This window comes from Trachemys scripta, chromosome 14, assembly GCF_013100865.1.
Source record: "Trachemys scripta elegans isolate TJP31775 chromosome 14, CAS_Tse_1.0, whole genome shotgun sequence".
Classification (NCBI taxonomy): Eukaryota; Metazoa; Chordata; order Testudines; family Emydidae; genus Trachemys; species Trachemys scripta.
Window position 1 is genome coordinate 39,735,024 of NC_048311.1, and position 21,879 is coordinate 39,756,902.

The following is a 21,879-nucleotide window of genomic DNA, read 5'->3' on the forward strand; positions in this document are numbered from 1 at the left end:
GCTGTATTTAGCACTACTGCGCTCCCCCCCCCCGCAGTCCTTGTCCCAAAACTCTTTCCCTTGTGCCCCCATGTCACCTCCAACCCACTTTCCCCAACATCCGGGTTCTTATCGCCACCAGCTGCCTCCAACACCTGTATCTTCACCACCCAGCCCTGCAAACTACGACCCTTACCCACTGCACTCAACCCCCATCACCAGGCATTTTAGCCAGCCTGAAGTGCAGCCCTCATTGCACAGCACTCCAGACAGGAAGGCTGAGTATGAGAACAGGACATACGCAAATCTGTGATTGAACCGTTCCCCACCCCAACCCCTTGCCCTATTTCCCAAGCAGTTGTGTTTCTTTTCAATACATGAATTTTCTTTTCAATAAATGGCTTTTTTGGCTTTGAAAACATTCTTTATTATTGCATTAAGTAAAAGATACCTTAGCCCAGGAAAGCAGCAGGCTCTGCAAATCAGTGTAGCAAGCACAGATTCCTACTAACATTGGAACCACTGCACTTCACCCCCGTGCAGGGCACCAGACATTACTGGCGGTTTTCAGCCTCAAATTGCTCCCTCAAGGCATCCCTAATCCTTGCAGCCCCGCGCTGGGACCCTCTAATAGCCCTGCTCTCTGGCTGTGCAAATTGCGCCTGCAGGTATTGAACCTCAGAGGTCCATGCCCAAGTGAATCTTTCACTCTTCCCTTCACAAATGTTATGGAGGGCACAGCCCGCGGATATAACTGCAGGGATGTTGTCATCGGCCAGGTCCACCTTCCCATACAGAGAGCGCCAGCGGACCTTTAAACGGCCAAAAGCACACTGCACAGTCATTCGGCACCAACTCAGCCTGTAGTTGAACCGTTCCTTGCTGCTGTCAAGGCTCCCTGTGTAGGGTTTCATGAGCCACAGCATTAAAGTGTAAGCGGGGTCTCCACGGATCACAATGGGCATTTTGACTTCCCCTACGGTGGTCTTCCGCTCTGGGAAAAAAGTCCCAGTTTGCAGCTTCCTTAACAGCCAAGTGTTCCGAAAGATGCGTGCGTCATGCACCTTTCTGGGCCAGCCTGTGTTAATGTCAATGAAACGCCCACGGTGATCCACAAGCGCCTGGAGAACCATAGAGAAATACCCCTTCCGATTAACGTACTAGGAGGTTAGGTGGGCTGGTGCCAGATTTGGAAAATGCGTCCCATCTATCGCCCCTCTGCAATTAGGGAAACCCATTTGTGCAAAGCCAGCCACAATGTCATGCATGTTACCCAGAGTCATGGTTCTTCTGAGCAGGATGCGATTAATGGCCCTGCAAACTTGCATCAACATGATTCCAACAGTTGACTTTCCCACTCCAAACTGGTTAGCGACCAATCGGTAGCTGTCTGGAGTTGCCAGCTTCCAGATTGCAATAGCCATCCGCTTCTCCCCTGTCAGGGCAGCTCTCAATCTCGTGTCCTTGCACCGCAGGGTGGGGGCGAGCTCCTCATACAGTCCCATGAAAGTGGCTTTTCTCATGCGAAAGTTCTGCAGCCACTGCTCGTCATCCCAGACTTCCATGACGATGTGATCCCACCACTCGGTGCTTGTTTCCCGAGCCCAAAAGCGGCGTTCCACGGTGCTGAGCATGCCCGTGAATGCCACAAGCAATCTTGTGTCATATCCGTTACACGAGTTGACATCATCGTCGGACTCCTCACTGTCAGTTTGTAGCTTAAGGAGTAACTTGACTGCCAAACGTACGTGCTGGTGAGACCCATCAGCATATTCCTCAGCGCTTCAGGATCCATTCCCACAGACCGAAAGGGAAGACAGAGCACGCAGTACAAAAAACGTTGAAAGATGGTGACAAATGTGGATGGAAGCACAGGGATTGCTGGGATGCGAAGCGATGCATCACGGGGCATTGGAACAGGACCCAGAATGCCCCACATCCCCCTCTCCCTTCCCACAACTGACTAGCTAGATGCATGAGGTGCAACAGTGAAAGACTCAACAGTTGAAAAAGTGAAGAACTCTCTCACCACATTCAAAAAAGTTGCATACATGGCTGATGAATGCACCGATGCAAATGGGCATCAAGTATTAAGTCATTGTGAACATTATCTTGATGTTAGGGGTAGGCCAGTAGATGCATTTCTAGATGTTCAAGTTATAGAAGACACATCGGCTGCATCTGTTACAATCCACATCGTAGAAGAGTTAAATGCTTGTCAACTGGACCCCAAACAGATGGCTGCTTGTGCATTTGATGGAGCTGCAAACTTCTCTGGAAGACATGGTGGAGTAGAAGCTTTGCTTAGAGAAAAGTGTAACCCTGAACTCTCCTATACACACTGCAGAGACCATCTACTCCAACTAGCACTAGTACAAGCTGCAGACTCTTCAAAAGACATTTAAAAAGCTATAAATTTAATGTCTTCATTATATTCTTTTGTCAGCAAGAGTCCAAAAAGACTGAATATCTTGGAAAATATAGAAGATATACTTGGGCTGAAGTTCAAATTAGTCCAACCTGGGAAAACCCGCTAGCTTTCTCCTTGGCTGTTGTCTTAAAATTACTCCAGCCGTTATTACTGGCTTTGGAAAGTATCTACCAAGCTGGGATGGATCTAAGTAGTGAGGCTGGTGGATTACTTTTGCTACTACGTTCAGAGAAGACTATTGCCATTCGCTCTCTTGTAAGTCTACTGTTGAAACCACTTGGGTCATTACACAATGCCATCCAGGCATCTGCTACAACAGTAGTAGATCTTTGTCCACCAATAGAAGCTATATGTGGATCAATCCGAGAGCGATCCATTGAAAAAGTACTGGAAGAAGCAAAGACTTCAGTCCAGAAGTTGACTAATGAAGGCATTTATATTGAATCCTTAAGTGAAGAGGACAAGAAGTGTTTGTTAAGACAACTGAAAAAATACACAGACTTGATTCTTAAAAATCTACAGCAGCGACTTCTAGATTCTACGTAGCTTTTACAGATCCCTGTCCTATAAAACAATGGTCTCCAAAGTGAGGCGCGCAAGAGGATCCTTGGGGGTGCGCGGCAGGAGGTCCGAGCAGCATTTTTTTTTTTTTTGCGCTTCGGCAAAAATGGTAGAGCCGGCGCGGCAGGGGGTGCATGCTCAACGTTTTTTTACTGATAGGGGTGCGCGATCAAAAAAGTTTGGCGACCACTGCTATAAAACACCGACAGATGAGTGGAGTGAGGCACTACCAGCAATGGGGCTGCCACGTGCTCAGGACAGAATAGAGAATTTGAACACAGAGTGGAATATCATACAACAAATGAATAAAGATTTGACTTCAACTTCTTTTTTATCATCGCTAGTGGCTCGACCCGATCTTTGTGCTATGTTTCCTGGGATGAAAGAAGGAGGAATTCATCTCTTGCTACTCCAAGTCACAACAGCTGCATCTGAACGTTCTTTTTCATCATTAAATAGAATTTTGTGTTCTGAAAGACGTCGCCTTCTGCCTGATCATGTGACTGAACTAATGAGCATATCAACCAAAGGAATGGAAGTACCGGACACACGAGAAGCCACCGAAGATGAACACATTGCATTCAAGAAGTTCATTAACAGAGTTGTGCAAAATTATAACAAGAAACCAAGAAGGATGTAGATACAGTGCTTCACAGAAGACTTGAGTAGCCAACTTTAATTTGTGATGATTGTAAAACACGAGTTAAACCTAATAAAATGGTCATGCAACATTGTTCAGTTTTAACTATGGTGCCGTACAGCCCATCTTCACCCTCATGGTCTCACCCGTCATTGGCCCTGGACTCCTCACCCCCCGTAAATCCGAACACTCCCCCTAATTTCAATTCCTGGGGAAAACACTGACGTAACCAGAGTCAGAAATGCAGGCCCTACACTTTCTAATAATTGAGGGGACGGGAATCGCTTACCCAACGAGGTCACTGTCTCGTAATTCTCCTGCATGACGTCCCTGTAGAGGGCTCTCTGAGCGGGGTCCAGCAGAGCCCCCTGCCCCTGGGTGAAATACACAGCCACCTCCTCAAAGGTCACCGGCATCTGAAAGAACAAGAATCCCCAACTCAGCACCTGCTGCCCCAGCCACAATCCTGCTAGTTACAGGGAAAGGAAGGGGGGAAAAAAAGCAGCTCTGGGAGGACCAGAGAAGCAGAATCCCTCCCCCACCCTGCAGCAGCCATGTGGCTTCAGGGGGTGGGGAGAAGGTGAGAGCTCCTTGTCCGTCCCCCTCCCAGCAGATGGAGCAGGGCAGGGTCTTCTTATTTACCACACACCTGCCAGCCACAGGCTGATATGGGAAGCCAAGCTCTGAGCTGGGGACAGGGACAGGAATCCCAACAGCTTCCCTTCGTATTTCACAGCAGCCTCTGGCCAGTGGGTTCAGGCTTCAGCACTGGGAGTCTGGAAAATGTTCCAAGCCCTGTTTCATAAACGGGGAAAGTCCCCCCCCTGCCAATAGGCCTATTCAGAAAATCAGCAGGTTTATCACACCCCGTTTCCTCCCTGATGCTCCCTCCACCCGCCCAGCAGCTCCCTGAAAATCCCCTACCTGAGCTGGCTCCATCACAGCCATTTCCCTTCCCTGTCTCCTGGAAGATGGGACGATCTGGAGCGAAATCTGGATGTGATTCTTCAGCCTGTCGGGGCGAGAGGAGCGGTTACAGAAGGGACTGGAGTCCATTTCACACCCCCATTTCCCCCCCGGCTCTTCAGACCCTCCCAGTAACAGCATCTCCGTACACATCAGGCAAGGTCGTTTGGAAACCGAAGACTTTATGCTTCCATCCCACGCCACTGTCAAGTTTTAGCAAATTAGGACAAGTCAGCAAATAAGCACAACCTTAGCTATGAGTAACTGCTACTGGTGACAATTTGCTACCTCTGTACAGTACCAGAAGACAGGAAAGGTGAAAAGTAGCACATTTCTACAGATAGTTTCACACACCCTCTGGTGTAAGAAACTGCTCTATGTAGGAATTAGCTACATCAGAGAGCAGTTTCTAGCAAAGTAGGACTTCTCTGCTACATGTAGCAAATTCCTACAGATAGCAATTTCTCATACTACACCTGCCCCAGCCCTTTGCCCCAAGTCTCTCTCCTCACCTGCGGGCTCCAGTTCAGGACCTGGTGTCCGCAGAGCCTGGGGCTGCCCCAGGGGCAGGTTCCAGGCACCGGAGAAAGTCCCCACCCGAGCTGGGCACCGAGGGGCTTTAACAAAGGTCTCTCCTCTGCTGGGTAAGAAGCAGCTTCTCAGTTTGGGTTCCCAGGTCAAAATGGAGGAGGCAGCAGCTTCTGGTCCACGGAGCTCAACTCCAGAGCTGTATCCTGAGCAGAGAGAGACACACACCCGCCTCCTCCTCAGCAATAACCAGAGCCTTCTGGTGGCAACACCTGAGGAATGAGCTGCCCTGGACTCCCCCGGCAACCCCCAGGGACAGGCAGGCAGAGGCTGATCCCATTGGCCCATCCGCATTCCCCCCCTGCCAGAGCCAGCAGTCAGGGCCGGATTAACTTTTTGTGGCCCCCGCCCGGGGGGAATGATTGTAAAAGACAGGAGATCAACACAGAAATTGTCTTTGAGACAGCACATGGCTGCACGGCTTTTATTAACAACAGCTACACGAAGTGGTTTGGTTGAGTAAGTTACTCACATTAATGCTGGCCATGTAACATACAAATTACTTAGCTGAAGCAAGACTAGTGTGAAGAATGATGCTGTAAATAAAATGTATGATGATTTTATTCAGATTTTGTGACGGGCCTTTGCTGCAGCAAACATGTCAATTAATCTAGAGAAGTCTATAGAATTTACCATCTCAGATTCAATGGATAACAGAGTAAGACGGTTAAGCCTTTCTTGAACCATTGTAGCACGTAAAGCACTTTTTATCCTTTTTTCAAACGTGAAAAAGACCTTTCACCACTGCAGTTCGAGACTGGTAGTGTCAGGTAAATGTGCAGTGCAACAAAGACATTTGGAAAGACCGGTTGCAAATTATGCATGGTCATTACGGTCAGCATTTGCAGTGGCTGCCAGAAAAGCCGGGCAGGGAGGGGGAGAAGGGGCAAGCAATCATTTTTAAAAGGGAGAGGGCTAAGCCTTAAGCAGGGGGAAGCAAGTAGTGGGTGGGCTGGGGAGTGGAGAGGAGCGAGTGGGCAGAGCCATGTCTGCTGTACTGCCCCGGTAGGTTGGAGACTGTGGGGATCAGCTGTCCCAGTATCCCCAGCCCAAGTGACCTGATAGCCAGTAGTGGATTTAGAGTTAGTGAGGGAGGGGGCTCAGGGTTGGGGATGTGGCGTGCTTACCTGGGCAGCTCCTGTTTGGTGTGAGGGGTGCAGGAGCTCCCATTTGGTGCTCAGGGTGGGGGTGGGAATGTGGGGAGGGGTGCAGGAGTGAGGCCATGGGGGGCTGGGTATGTGTGGGGTGCAGGAATCAGGGCATGGGGGGCTGGGTATGTGTGGGGGTGCAGGAGTCAGGGCCGGGGGCTGGGTGTGTGGGCTCAGGTCATGGGGTACTCACAGCAGGGGGCTGGAGGCATAGGTGCTGACTTTTGGTTTTGCTGGTGGGTGCCCTCCCTAGGCCCCACCCCCACTCTGCTCCTCCCCCGCGCCCACTGCTCGTTCCTCTCCGCCCCCTCCTCCGAGCACCTCTGCCAGTTTGGGGGAGGCTATTTTCAGCATATTTATACACAGAGAAAAAAGGTGGGTGAGGTAATATCTGTTATTGAACCAGCTTCTGTTGCTGAGAGAGACACGCTTTTGAACTTTCACTCAACTCTTCTTCAGGAAGAAGAAACTGTGACAGCTCCAAAGCGTGTCTGTCTCTCTCACCAACAAAAGTTGCTCCAATAAAAGCTATTACCTCACTCACCTTTTGTCGCTCTAATTTCCTGGGAACAACAGGGCTGCACCAACACAGCATACAAAAATGAAAGATTCACATGAACAGCCCAGAGTGACCATCATCCCACCAGGATACTATTTTCAGGATTCATCTTAGCATAAGGTCATCATCACACCATGGAAGTAGCACCACTAGCACAATGAGGTAAATACAGCCACACATGCACACCAAAAATTCACAGGACAAGCCCGCTGGGATCCACGCAGCAGGACAGTCGTGTCAGTTTAGTTCTCAGTTTAGTGGGGAGACACTCAGGGACTGAGTCCAAGGGTTCAGCTAAACACAAGGGCACCTGCAAATAATAGCAGGATCGACACTGGCCCAAGAGGAGGAGTTGCACGTCAGGGTACTAATTCACAATCCCAGTGCAAGGCAATATGGGATCCAGCCACCAGGTCTTTAGTGCCAGAATTTGTACTCCCAGGGGAGTGGGATGGAATTATAGAAGTTACAGGGGGAAAAGCCCTCTGTGATCGTCCTGGCTCAGTCCATCTCCCTGCCAATGCAGGGCTGACCTTACTGTATGTTTTGTCTAGTCTCCTTTTAAAAGTCCCAAGCCTTGGAGTTTCCAGCTGTGACACTCTATACCAGGGGTCGTCAGACTGGGGGTCACGACCCCTCAGGGGGTCACGAGGTTATTACTTGGGAGGTCACAAGCTGTCAACCTCCACCCCAAATGCCTCCAGCATTTATAATGGTGTTAAATATATATATGTGTTTTTAATTTATAACGGGGGGGGGGTCGCACCCAGAGGCTTGATGTGTGAAAGGGGCCACCAGTACAAAAGTTTGAGAGCCACTGCTCTATACCTCGGGGGAGCAGCATGCTGTGCACTGCAAGCCCCATCTTCATCATTTGTATATATTCTTTATATTGCTTATAAAGCCTGCCATGTAACGTAGCCGGGGACAGGTTATCATTTGCTGAAACCCAGTGTTCTCTCAAAATATGTATATCATTAAAGTGTATAAAGTGATGAGATTGTGCTGTATGGTGGGAATGAAATATGCTGCAAATTTGGGAGTAGCCCAGAAGGCAACTCCGCAGAAACAAGAAGGCACTTGACCAAATGGCTGGGTGGATGTTAAACAACCATCACCAGCCACTGTGCGGCAAGTGAATGACAATTAGCAATTCAATGCCCATCACCAGAGAATTACTCAACCCCCGGGACTCAACAATGCCTCCCCCCACCCCCGCAACATGATCACTAGCCCTTCCCTTGGGAGACAATTCCATCCACACCCCAAGGCAGAGATTGCACTGCTAGGACGGTTTCCCCTGATGGCCTCAGTTTCCCTTTCCCACCCCCCCACCCCATCCCATCCCAATTCCCCACTGCCTCTTCCCTTCCACCTCCCTAAGAGGCAGTCACCCAGATGCCAGGGAGGGGGACCAAGCGCACTACATGGACATGTAAAAAGCAACAGAGGGTCCTGTGGCACCTTTGAGACTAACAGAAGTATTGGGAGCATAAGCTTTCGTGGGTAAGAACCTCATTTCTTCAGATGCAAGTGTCCTGGGACAGGTTACTTACCCACGAAAGCTTACGCTCCCAATACTTCTGTTAGTCTTAAAGGTGCCACAGGACCCTCTGTTGCTTTTTACAGTTTCAGACTAACACGGCTACCCCTCTGACACTTGACTACATGGACATGGCCACTGTCTCTGAGAGGCAGGCGTCTCTGCTGGGCAGGGAGGGCAAGCAGGGGAGACCTGGAGATGCCCCCCCCCCTTCCACCATGCCTGTTCTGGTCCAGCTGCCCAGCAGGGGCTGGTACTCTCAGTCTCTCTGTGCTGCGGGGGTGCAGGGGATGTTTTTGGAGATGCCTCCGGCTGAGCCCCCTGCCAAATGCAGAGGGCTGGGTGGCAGCTGGTGCCCCCTGCCATGCAGACGGCCACCCCGCCAGCAGCCAGGTGCCGGCTCTCAGTACAGCCCCCTGGGAAGGGGTTTCAATCGCCTGCCAGCCACCCTCACCCCAAGACCCCCTTTGAAATACACTCACCAGCTGCTGCTATGGCTGCGTTTAGTTGGGTGAGAGGTTGAAGCGAGGCTGGGAGCTGTTCAGCGGCAGAGCCCCGCTGCCCAGGAGAAGGAGGTGGGGCTGCACCTGTGGAGTCGCTCAGTCCCTGCTCCAGGAGCAGAGTTCCCCTCGCTGATTGGCTGATGGCCAAAAAACACCTAAATGACACTGCCCACGACACTGGCCACACTGATCAGCAACTCAGAGCCGGAAAAACGTCCTTGATTGGTGGCTCTGCAATGATTCCCCGCCCCACCAAACAGTTGATGGCTCCTGGGCCCCCACAGCCCCATTCCCCCCCCCCTTCCCCAAGGCCCGGCCCCACCTCTCCTCCTCCCAGGAGCGGCTAGCTTGCTGGATCTCAGCCCTTCCCCCTCCCCTCCCTTCTGCTGCTGGGTCGCAGTGACTCCGGTCTGACACCGGTGTGGCTAAGATCTGAATCCTGCATGGAAATCAGACCAGGGCCCCGGGCAGCCCCAAACACTCAAGATTCAGAGCCCCCAAATCATGAGTCTGTCATGAAAAACAAACCAACCAAATAATACATTGGGAGCACGGGGGGGGGGGGTTGCCTGTGGATATTTGCTTTGTAATAAGAAAAAGCCGGACCAGGGTAAGGCCTTTGAGGTGACCAGCAAGTGGGACTCCAGCAACCACTTTCTCCCCGCGGGTAACGTCACCCGATTTACCGACTGGCGGTTCGTACACCGCGCCCGACTGAATTGCGTCCCTCTCAATGGAGCCGTCCGCCACGGGAACCGGGACAAGCGCTGCAGGAAGTGCAGGTAGGTAGGGTGACCAGATAGCAAATGTAAAAAATCGGGACAGGGGGTGGGGGGTAATAGGCGCCTATATAAGAAAAAGACCCCAAAATCGGGACTGTCCCTATAAAATCAGGACATCTGGTCACCCAGACTTCTGAGCGGTGAGGGGTTAGATCCCTGCCCAGCCACCCCCCAATACTTGTTTGACCAGTTCAGGAAAAAAATTCCCAGATGGCTGCTGGGAGGGGCAGCCCCCCCCCTCCTACCCCATGGGGCGGGGGGAGCTGCCTTGTGTCTCTCCCTTCTCCACCCAGCCGGTCTCCTCTTGCTCTCACATTCTCCCTCCAGCCTCCCCTCCCCACACACCCTTTCCCTCGCACTGATCCCCCCCCCCCACATCTTCCCTCTATTCCAGCCTCGCTCCCCTCAGCCCCATAATCCCCCCCCATTCCCCTGCATGGCCCCATCCTCCCTTCAGTGCACCCACTGCCCCCGATCCCCTTTAACCCGCCTCCTGCCCCCTCACACATCCCTGTTCGACCCTCGACCCCCTTATTTACCCCCCCCTCAGCCCCCTCCCGGCTGCCCCCACGTGTCGCTGTCCCAGCCCCAGCACGGCCCGGGCTGGCTCCCCCCGCCCCGCACACACCGGGAGCTGGCGGCAGCTTTCCCGGGCCCAGGGCGGGAATCGCAGCCAGCTCCGCTGGGAGCAGCCTGGGGCCAAACCTCCCCCTGCAGCCCGGGGGTGACGGGGGGGGGCGGGTCTCTCTCACCTTCCCTCCGAGCGGGGCCCCCTGGGAGCCAGAATCACCGCGGCGGCTGCGAGTCACTTCCTGCTGCCGGGGACTGACCCCCAACGATCCTCCCACCCAGCTGCTCCTGGGTCTTAGCGATCAACCCATAGCGCTGCAGCCCCCTGCCCCCTGCGGGCCCCACCTCCACTGAGCTCGGGCAGCTTCTCCCAGTCCTATGTAGACCTCCTGCATAGAAGCCAGAGGATCAATGGGGGGACAGAAGGGAGTCGTGCAGATCCCAGAGAGGGGGCAGAAGGGGGGTTTCTAGGGAGACTCGGGTTGTTTCAGAGACTCCAGGGGCGAGGGGAGCCGGGACACTCTGTGTGTGATTCACTCTGGTAACAGGCTGGCACAGGGAGCAGTTGGGCAGAGCTGGTCTCTTCTCTCCACACCACATTCACTGGCTACCAGCCCTGGGCCGGAGCTACCAGCTCTGCTCCCCTTGCTCGGGTCATGGAGCTATCAGAGGCTTGCCACTGGGTTCCTCTGGTTGCCTGTAGGTCCATCTGAACCCACCCCTGGGCTCTATTTAAATCCCATCATGTCTTCCTCCTCCCTGGGATCCCCTCTGCCCATGTCCCAGCTGGCTCCCGCGCGTGGGCACTAACCTCAGCTCCCCATCGGGCACCTGGATGTCAGCAGAAAAGCTCCCCATTGCTCTGGGTCAGGGACTGGAGTTCTGCCCACTCAGGATTGTCCCCTATTTCCCCCTCATCATTTTCCGATTTTCACCAAAATCATCCACCTTCCCCCGATGGCCGCCTAGAAAAATCCCCTGAAATGTTGGAATTGATCAGATGCAGCCGTCAAAAGAGACCAGTGCCACCGAGTTAAGTGCAGGGCCTCATTTTGCTAGGCTAAAAAGAAATCAAGATATTAATTAGCACTCTTAGGCCATGGCTACTGATCCAGTCGCGCCACTGTAAGCTCTGTAGTGCAGGGGTTCTCACAACAAATGTTTTGGTGGCCCCACAGCATGGCCCCCAACTCCTGCTGGTGGCCACTCTGACAATTTGGTCTAAAATACTTAATTAACTTTAGGAATAACAAATAAATATGCACATATCCATGCCCAAATCATAATTTATTTATGTAGGGTTTTTTCATACTCAACACTCGACCCAATACTCGCAGGATAATCCCTGTCTCTTTCTGGCTCTGGTGCAGCAAGTTCACAGGTCTCGGCCTCAGTTGCCTGGCTCTGAGGCGCAAACCCAGCAGTTTCCCAGCTCTGTTCCCCACCCATCTCCCACTCCTGACCGTGTCTCACATCACAGCAGGGTTCAGGCTGTAACTTCCTTCCCCATTTCAGTGTCTGCCCTGAGAGTGTGAATCTAGCTCGCACCCTCAGTGTTTGTGCTGATGGATATTGATGACTGTCACTGTTCAAAGAAACAAATCAATTCACAAGGAGTAGAAAAAGGTTGAAATTAAATTGAAAAGGACTGTTCTGGCAAATGGACATTTGTTTCATGAAGCCGTCAATAAATCTGAGCTATAAAACTAATCTAATATCAAATTATATGACCAAATGGCCTTTGGGAACAGAGTAAAACCCACCACACAGGATGGGTTATAAAACATGTTCATATTCATAACGTGAAATCCCAGAGAATCTGAAGACTCAAAATCCAGAAAATAAGTGCACTCATTTTCTTCCAAAGGGGCTAATCCTGCTTTACTTCTCGCCTCATGATTTGGTCGTGTTACTTACAAAAGTTTTAGCGTCATCATAATAAACCAAAACAAACCAGCTTCCCATCTACAAATGATCTGGACTAGCCTAGATAAAAACTGGAAGCAATTTTACCAATAGATGCAAAGAGGGCTATAAGATCAGAAAGGTCAAAATGTACCTTCAGATTCATTTGGATTCCCTTCTTGGTTTGTGACACTTCCTTCTCCGGCCCTCAGGGGTCTGACTTAGAATCATAGACATCAAAACTGTGATTCCTGGGCATGGAGAGCCAGGGACACGGTGGTAAGTGACACCATGGGACATAGGCGTTAACTTTCTCCGGTGCTGGTGGGTGCTCACCCCCCCCCCCCGTCCCCACCCTGACTCCACCTTTCCCCGCCCCAGCCCTGCCTTAATACCAGACACCTCTGTGTTCTTGGGGAACCAGGGTGCAGTATCCAACCTGACTCATCAAAGACACCCCCAGCCCCCAGCCTCTGCTTAAACCAAAACCCATTAGAGGAACAAACTTGCAGAGAGCAGTGAAGGGCATTGGGAGACACACCTAGACCCCTCCTGACAAGGGTGACAAGATTAAGACATCTTCATTAGCATACAGAATGGAGAGCAGAGACAACTCCCCTAGCCTCATCTGCATGAAAGATGGGACAGGAAGACATCGCAATTTACATACAGAATGGAGAACAGAGAACCGCAATGAACTCTGGGATCAGAAAAAGCAGGGAAGCACTGCATCCTGGGAATCTCTGCTCCAGATGCTAATGAACCTATGTCTGCACACACCCAGTTCAGCAGTTATCAGACCAATTCTAGTAATGAATCCGTAATTGATATCCAAATACTGAAGCAGCCTAGTTGCATTGTGAGCTCCCTGGAAGAAAACACCACCCATAGCCAGGAGTGATCAGCTCCTATTGTCTAGTCTAAAGAAAACCCTTGAGTCATCAGTTTACCTATAAACAAATCTAGTGTTCTCCCTTGAACCATTGTATTTTCTCTACAAAAATCCCTACTCACCCTCTAGTCAGGGTTCTGATGCTTAGATCCAAACTATGCATCAGTTCCACTGGAACTCCATCTCCTGACTGATTGTGTTGGGGGCTCTGCCTGTCTCCAGCATTCAGGACCCTCAGCTACCACCATCACCTGGGAACCCCAACCAGTTCAAGCCTCATGGAGTGGGTGAGATCCCGCCTCCTTCTCTCTGTTTTCCTTTCTGCCTTAGGTATTAACCTTTAATCATGTATGTTATGTTGGTTTAGCTCTCCTTGTGTAGTTATCACTATTATTCAATAAATAACTTCTATGGTTAACTTGGTTGCTTCTCTCTCTCTTGCTGAACTTTACTCTTTTGTGGTTTTAGCTTCCCCCATTCACTCTACAGCAACGCTTCTTTTACCTAAGCTAAAGATCCCTGCAGCGCCCAAAATCCTGTGGGGTTTGTTCATTGAGTAGGTTACTGCCAGTACAATTGTGTTGGGGGAGTGGGGATAGGGATGTGCTGAATCTGGGATGCATAAGGGTAACAGCTTGAAAGTGCTGCTTGACCCAGTCCATGGAGCCCAGGGGCATATAAGGAGAGTCATCTTCAAAGTGCTGCTGCCTCCAGCCCAGTGAGTCCAGAGACATATAAGGGGTCAGCTTGACAGTGCTGATTGACCCGGTCCGCTCAGACTTGCTCTGTTAATGTATGTGTGGGTGGGTGTTCATCCGGTTCTGGGGTTGGAGTAACCCAGCCCTAGAGAACCTAGGTCCTGCAGGATAGCGCCATTGGGAGGGGACTTGCAGAAGAAAGAAGTGACACAAGCAGTACATTGACAGGATTACAGAATCCCCTTCCTCAGAAGAGTAACCCAAATAAATGAGCATACCCCAAAGTAATGGGCAAATGTGTTAACTTTCTCCGGTGCCGGTGGGAGCTTGCGCCCCCCCCCCCACCCCGTCCCTGGCCCCACCCCCACCCTCACCTCTTATCCCATGATCCCCAAACACTCGATAGCCCCAGCACACAGCTCCCCCTGCTTCCCAGCCTCACCGATTCAATCCCCAGTTTCTTCACCATTGCCCTGGTCCCTTAATGTTTGATCTCCGAGAGCCCAATGCCCTGGGGGTTATGGGATTGGGAGGAGTTACCATCCCCCAGGGACACTCCGCCTGCAAGGAACAGACCTAGGTAAGTGGGGGAGCCCAGCCCAGGGGCTAGTGGAAGATGGAGGATGGGGACAGGTGTCTAGAGTGAAGGTGGGGCCCGGCCCACGTGTCCTTCTCCTCATCTCCATGGCAGGGGGATACGGGGGGGGGGAGGGGGACTTCAGCCAGACAGAGGGAGCGTCTGGAGGAGTTTCTCTCTCTCCCTTCCCCCACCTGTGGCCCATCAGCTCAGCAGCCAGGGCTGCAGAGTCTGATCGGGGCTTTTCCTCCTCTGCCTGGGATTTGCTTAGACAGCTGGGTCTTTGGGAGCCAATTAAGACAAGCTGCAAAGAATGGGGCCGACACTCCTCAAAATTGGTGGCTATTCCAATACTTCAGTTCACCAAGCCAACAACAAAACAGCTTCTACAATACCTTACTGGCAACACAGAAGCCAAAGCACAGCTCCCTTAAAGCAACCCGGCCTTGGGCTCGCTCCCAGACAGCCCAATGAAACATGATGGGGATTACAGAAAATCTGCTTCATCATAGAAAAAGTTCTACAAATCCCAAAGGATCGGACACATCACCCACCAAGTTAATGAACACTTCAGTTCTTACCCAAATACTCGCTTGCAGCCAATTCTTATTAACTAAACTAAGCTTTATTAAAAGAAGAAAAGAGAGTATGGGTTAGAAGATCATTATACACACAGACATGCATAGAGTCCTTAGGGCAGTTCATAGTAGAGATGGTGCTTTAGAATGGCAAAGAATCCTTTTCAGAATCATTTCATCAGGTTATAGTCCAGAGATTTTCAAACTTTTGTAGTGGTGACCCCTTTCATACAGCAAGCTTCTGAGTGTGAGCCCCCCCCATAAATTAAAAATACCTTTTTATCTATTTAACACCATTATAAATGCTGGAGGCAAAGCGGGGTTTGGGGTGGAGGATGACAGCTCGAACCCTCATGTAATAACCTCACGACCCCCTGAGGGGTCTAGACCCCCAGTTTGAGAACCCCTGTTATATAGTCCAATGTCCAATATCAAGGTGGTGCAGATGGGACTGGAGAGCTCAGTCTAACGACTCAAACGCCCCACGAATAAAACTAACAAAGATCTGAGAGAAAAGGATCACATTCCAAGAGTTTTTCTAGAGATTTTTGCAGCCTCTCGTCAGCACGCAGTCCTTGGGTGACCAATAGGCTGTTGATGTAACTTTCTATTTCCTAAACAGCACCGGTAATTAATTAAAGGCATTAACATAAGACATTTATCCATAAAGCAGTTCAGACAGAGTTTACCAAAAATATAAGAGACAATGACATTAAGTTTCCTTTTGATCTCTAAATTAACAGAATACAGCCCTAGACAGGAACCGTTTGGTTACAATGTTAAACTCTAACAAGATATAGGTAAACATAGACTACTATAGTTACCATCTTCTTCCAGTTCTTTAACAATAAAAGTTTACATTTCAAAGTTCTAGTCTATCCAACATGGAATGGCCCTATTTTCCATTTACACACTTTTCGAACATGTCTCTGAAGGATGAATCTGGGTCAATTAGCCTGCAAGTTTCTTAACCCTTTCTGGCCAGGGGTCACAGAAGTTTAGATCCTGTGTGGATTCTCTCATGTTTAGTGAGTTGTGATCTCTCTATGAAACTTTTCCCACAGTCCAAGCACTTATGGGGCCTCTCTCCTGTGTGGATTGCCTGATGATTAACTAAAGCTGATCTACGTGTGAAACTTTTCCCACAATCCAGGCACTTATGGGGTCTCTCTCCTGTGTGGATTGCCTGATGTTTAATAAGATCTGACCTCTGTATGAAATTTTTTCCACAGTCCAGGCACTTATGGTGTCTCTCTCCAGTGTGGAATGACTGATGTTTAACAAGGTCAGACCTCCGAACGAAACTTTTTCCACAGTCCAAGCACTTATGGGGTCTCTCTCCAGTGTGGGTTGCCTGATGATTAACAAGGGCTGATCTCCGTATGAAACTTTTCCCACAGTCCAAGCACTTATGGGGTCTCTCTCCTGTGTGGGTTGCCCGATGATTAACAAGGTCTGACCTCCATACGAAACTTTTTGCACAGTCCAAGCACTTATAGGGTCTCTCTCCTGTGTGAAGTACCTCATGTTTAACAAGGTCAGCCCTCCGTACGAAACTTTTCCCACAGTTCAGGCACTTATGGGGTCTCTCTCCTGTGTGGATTGTTTGATGTTTAACAAGATCTGATCTCTGAATGAAACTTTTCCCACAGTCCAAGCACTCATGGAGTCTCTCTCCTCTGTGGAATACCTGATGTTTAACAAGGTCTGACCTCCATATGAAACTTTTTCCACAGTCTAAGCACTTATGGGGGTTCTCTCCTCTGTGGATTCCCTGATGTTGAAGAAGGGATGATCTCCGTGTGAAACTTTTCCCACAGTCCAAGCACATATGGGGTCTCTCTCCAGTGTGGATTGCCTGATGTTTGGCAAGATCTGACCTCCGTATGAAACTTTTCCCACAGTCTAAGCATTCATGGGGTCTCTCTCCTGTGTGGATTGCCTGATGTCTAACAAGGTCTGACCTCCGAATGAAACTTTTTCCACAATCCAAGCACATATGGGGTCTCTCTCCCATGTGGTTTATCTGATGTGTAATCAGTGCTGACTTCCGATTCAAACAGTTCCCGCACTCGAGGCATTGATAGGGTTTCTCTCCTATGTGGCTTCGCCCATTGTAATTAAGATCTGAGCAGTTATTGAAGCTTTCCCCATAGTCCAAGAATTGAAGTGGTTTCTCTCCAGTATGGATTGTCTGAAGTGTAAGATGGTGTGGTCTCACAATGAATCTTTTCCCACATTTGAGGCAGTGGTAGGGTTTCTCTTCCCTGGGGTCTGTCTGCTGGGCTTTGGGATCCTTGTCTCCTCCCCTACATTTAATAGATTCACCTACTTGCTCCCTTGGGTAGTTTCCCAGCAGCCTCTCTGACCTGTGCCAATTTTCCCAGGCTTCTCCCTGTTCCAAGCACTGGGATAAATTTCCTTCAGCTCTTCCCATAAAGGTCCCCTGTGGTTCCACTTCATCAGGACTTTCCTCATGATGATTCCCCTCCTCATTCTCACTCCCTCGTTCAGCACCTGCTGGGAGAGAGACAATCCAGACAGGAGCCATTGTGCTGGGGAGAAAGAGGAATAGCACAGCGGGAAAACGCAACATGCTAACACTGTGAAGACTGAACAATTGGATTCTGCCTCCACATCCCACACAAACACTCACAGGGAAGGAAAGACGGGAAGGAAACTCCTGCAGCTAACAGGACGGGTGGAAAGCCGTGAGGGATATCTGCTGACTACAGCGCTGCGCTGGCTGAGATGAGGAAGAACAGAGGGCTCTTACTCACATCATATTTTTCCTTCATTCACCAGGTGGTTTCTGTGTCAGTCCTCACCTGTGTGGGCACCTCTCAGGATCTCTCTTTCCTTAGCAGCCTGGAGATCGGGTACCCACGGCTCTTCTCCTCGTTCCAGCCGGGCGATCAGGTCAGGTTTGGGAATGGAAAATCCTGCGCAGGGGGTGAAATCAGACCAGATCAGGGTGCATGGAGAATTGGGAGAGTGTCTGTCACACAGGACGTTCCATGAGTGGAACCTGTCCCCGTGCTCTGCTGGGGGAACATGGAATCCAACGGGATGGGAATATGGTCACTGAGCCCCCTTGGGAGAGTCAGACGTCTGGGGAGGAGAGGGGAATTGTTACGCTCTCACAAGGAGTTCCCAGGATCTGTGCACTCTGGGGGACTGGCTGACGCTCCCACACCTCTGGAGTTAGACCCCTGCCTATTTCTAAACCTGACAGTCCCAGGGTCTTCCCCAGGGCTGGAGCTATTCCCAAGAGGGGAAGTGAAGAGGGATTTTGTGTGTGAAGAAGAAATAACAAAGACAGGACAATGAACGACTTCTGCCCCGTTGAAAGCTGGAGGGGTGGGGAGGGTTTAGCATGTCCATTAGATTTTGACACCCTTGTCCCGTTGGAGAGGCCACAGAGATGCAAGTCTCTCTTACACGGCATCTGTGCATTATGGAACCCATTAGCCTCTGATCTAACTGACCGGGGAAGAACCTGACCAGAGTTAGACATGCAGACCCCACGGCTTCTAATAACTGAACGGACGGGAATCCCTTACCCAGCGAGGTCACCGTCTCGTAGTTCTCCTGCATGACGTCCCTGTAGAGGGCTCTCTGAGTGGGGTCCAGCAGAGCCCCCTGCCCCTGGGTGAAATACACAGCCACCTCCTCGAAGGTCACCGGCATCTGGAACAACAAGAGCCCACAACTAAGCTCTTGCTGCCCCAGCCACAATCCCACTAGTCACACAAGAAAGAAAAAGAAAAACATCTCGGAAGCTCTGGGAGGACCAGAGTAGCAGAATCCCATCCCCACCCTGCTCAGAGCAGCCAGGAGGCTTCAGGGGGTGGGGAGAAGGTGAGAGCTCCATGTTCTGGGGAGGACAAGGATCAGGGCAGGGTCTTCTCATTTATCACACGCCTGCCAGCCACAGGCTGATACGGGAAGCAGAGCTCTGAGCAAGGGACAGGAATCCCAACAGCTTCCCTTCATATTTCACAACAGCCTCTGGCCAGTGGCTCCAGGCTCCGGCACTGGGAATTTTGAACTGTTCCGAGCCCTGCCCAGGGGGTTTGTTTCCTGTTTGAGAAATGGGGGAATGTTCCTTCCTCCCCACCAATGGGCTTGTTCAAAAACTCAGCAGGTTTATCGCACCCTGTTTCCTCCCTGCTTTTCCCTCCCCCCCGCCCAGCATCTCCCTGAAAATCCCCTACCTGAGCTGGCTCCATCACAACCATTTCCCTTCCCTGTCTCCTGGAAAATGGGATGATCTGGCGTGAAACGTGGATGTGATTCCTCAGACTGGCGGGGCGAGAGGGGCGATGGGGGAGGTTACAGAAGGGGCTGGAGTCCATGTAACAACCCCGATTCCTCCCAGGCTCTCTCCCTGCAGACAGACACTCTGGACTCTGCCATGCTGGGAAGAAACCCAGTTCATTTATTACCACCCAGGCCAGGCCCCTCCCAGCAGAACTATACCACTGGGGCACTTTTAAACTCTCCCCTTAACAGCACCTCTGTGCCAAAAGCTAGAAAAAGAGCAGAATCAAAGAAGCTACTTTGGTGGATTCCCCCTGACGCTGTAGTGTTACCCCCTCTAATGCCCTCTCTTCCCCCAAGTAGTGCAGTATTCAGTGGAGTCACAACCTTGTTTTTCCTCTCTCGGCTTCTCCCCTTGTTCCCAGGAGTGTCAGTCTGCCCAGGGGATGCAGGGAATGGATCCGGGCAGGGCTGGGAGCTGGGAATCTCCCTCCCCACTTCCTGCTCCTGCTGCCCCTTCCAGACTCTCCTCTCTCCCTTTTTATCCTCTTCCCTCTCCATGGAGAACAGTGACTGCTCCATTGTCCTGGGCTTTTTCCCTCATTAGGCAGATCAGCCACTGCCACGTCTAACAGGGGTTTGAACCTGCCTGTGTCCCTGAGAGCAGCAGCTCTGGGAGTCGCAGACACAGGGGGCTGGTCTACACTAGAGAGCGGGGGGGATCGAGCCAAGATACGCAACTTCGTAGCTGAAGTCGAAGTATCTTGGATCGAATTACCTGAGGTCCAGACGGCGCGGGATCGTTGGCCGCGGCTCCCCCGTCGACTGCGCTACCGCCGCTCGCTCTGGTGGAGTTCCGGAGTCGACGGTGAGCGCGTTCGGGGATCGATATATCATATCTTAATGAGACGCGATATATCGATCCCGGATAAATCGATTGCTACCCGCCAATACGGCGGGTAGTGAAGACGTACCGAGGGAGCCCCTCCCCATGTAGGCCAAACTGACCTGCAGGTCCCGGAAAGGGGCCCTTTGTGCAGTCACTTTCCTGCTTGGCCTCAGCCCTTTCCCCCAGGTCTCCCGTCACCTGCAGCTCAGGGGCACCATGGTGGCAGAGCCCGGGGCTGCTTGGCTGGTTCCAGCCACGAGAGAAATTGAATGGAGGAGGCAGCTTCTGACCCAGGGAGCTCAACTCCAGGGCTGTAATAACATGAGCAGAGAGAAAAACAACAAGGAGTCTGGTGGCACCTTAAAGACTAACAGATTTATTTGGGCATAAGCTTTCGTGAGTAAAAACCTCACTTCTTCGGATTCATAGAGTGAAAGTTACAGATGCAGGCATTATATACTGACACATGGAGAGCAGGGAGTTACTTCACAAGTGGAGAACCAGTGTTGACAGGGCCAATTCAATCAGGGTGGATGTAGTCCACTCCCAATAATGGATGAGGAGGTGTCAATTCCAGGCAAGGGAAAGCTGTTTCTGTAATGAGCCAGCCACTCCCAGTCCCTATTCAAGCCCAGATTAATGGTGTTAAATTTGCAAATGAATTTTAGTTCTGCTGTGTATCTTTGAAGTCTGTTTCTGAAGTTTTTTTGGTCAATGATAGTGACTTTTAAATCTGTAATAGAATGACCAGGGAGATTGAAGTGTTCACTTACTGGCTTATGTATGTTACCATTCCCGATGTCCGATTTGTGTCCATTTATTCTTTTGCGGAGGGACTGTCCGGTTTGGCCAATGTACACAGCAGAGGGGCATTGCTGGCACGTGACGGCATATATAACATTAGTGGATGTGCAGGTGTCTGATGGTGTCGCCAGAGTAGATATGGGGACAGAGTAGGCAACGGAGAGGACCCAACCATATCAGCCACACCATCAAGGGCTCTTAGTCTGTTAGTCTTTAAGGTGCCACCAGACTCCTTGTTGTTTTTGTAGATACAGACTAACACGGCTACCCCCTGATACATGAGCAGAGAGAGACACACACCCGCCTCCTCCACTTCCTTAGACAGAACCGGAGCCTTCTGGAGCAGCAGCTAATGCCTGAGCCTCCCTGTCCTGCCCCGGCAGCCCCCAGGGACAGGCAGGCAGAGGCTGATCCCATTGGCCCATCCGCACTCACCCTCCGCCAGAGCCAGCAGTGACTCTGGTCTGACTCCAGTGTGGCTGAGATCTAAATCCTGCATGAAAATCAGACCAGGGCCCTGGGCAGCTCCAACACTCAGGAGACAGACCCCAAAATCATGGGTTTGTCTTTAATAGATTTTTTGGTGGGGGAGGAGGGCTGAGTATTTGCTGTGTAGTTTCTGGGCCCTGAGGGGATAGTCCCCTGACTCGATAGCAAGGGTGAAAAATCAGAACAGGGGGTGGCACCTATATAAGACAAAGCCCCAAATATCAGGACTGTGCCAATAAAATCAGGACATCTGGTCACCCTACCTGCCCCCCATGTTTGTTTGACCAGTTCCAGGAAAACATTCCCAGCTGGCTGCTGGAAGGGGCAGCTCCTCAACCTCTCCTATGCCACGGGGCGGGGGAGCTGCCTTGTGTCTCTCCCCACCCCTCTCCTTGCCCTTTGCCTTCTCCCTGCCCCTCCCCACTCCCTTCCCCAGCCAGTCTCCTCTTGCTCTCACCATCCCCTCGCAGTGACCCCCCCACATCTTTCCTCCATTCCAGCCTCTTTCCCCTCA

At 51.1% G+C, this 21,879-nt stretch overlaps 3 protein-coding genes across 7 annotated transcripts in view; 1 reads left to right on the forward strand and 2 right to left on the reverse strand.

Annotated features, from left to right (window-relative positions):
* LOC117886905 (zinc finger protein 260-like) overlaps positions 1-10,538 on the reverse strand; it is a 241,991-nt gene extending 231,453 nt beyond the window's left edge. The window contains exons 1-4 of one of the 5 annotated variants that reach the window (XM_034789035.1): positions 10,453-10,538; positions 5,090-5,311; positions 4,536-4,623; positions 3,901-4,027 (exon numbers count right to left, since the gene is read on the reverse strand). In XM_034789035.1, coding sequence (XP_034644926.1) covers positions 3,901-4,027; positions 4,536-4,559 — 151 coding nt within the window. In that variant the 5' untranslated portion in view covers positions 4,560-4,623; positions 5,090-5,311; positions 10,453-10,538. Of the gene's footprint in view, positions 1-3,900; positions 4,028-4,535; positions 4,624-5,089; positions 5,312-8,897; positions 9,206-9,524; positions 10,004-10,452 lie in introns of those variants that run through there. The other 4 variants (XM_034789037.1, XM_034789034.1, XM_034789033.1 and 1 more) reach the window with 4 other exon arrangements.
* The window catches only part of LOC117887100 (zinc finger protein 208-like), an 882,934-nt gene that overhangs the window by 537,251 nt on the left and 323,804 nt on the right, over positions 1-21,879 (forward strand). The gene's annotated exons all lie outside the window — the stretch shown is intronic.
* LOC117887466 (zinc finger protein 135-like) overlaps positions 14,946-21,879 on the reverse strand; it is a 23,578-nt gene continuing 16,644 nt past the window's right edge. Inside the window, exons 5-7 of the mRNA XM_034790113.1 lie at positions 18,484-18,535; positions 17,749-17,862; positions 14,946-17,440 (exon numbers count right to left, since the gene is read on the reverse strand). Coding sequence (XP_034646004.1) covers positions 15,909-17,440; positions 17,749-17,862; positions 18,484-18,535 — 1,698 coding nt within the window. The 3' untranslated portion in view covers positions 14,946-15,908. The remainder of the gene's footprint in view (positions 17,441-17,748; positions 17,863-18,483; positions 18,536-21,879) is intronic.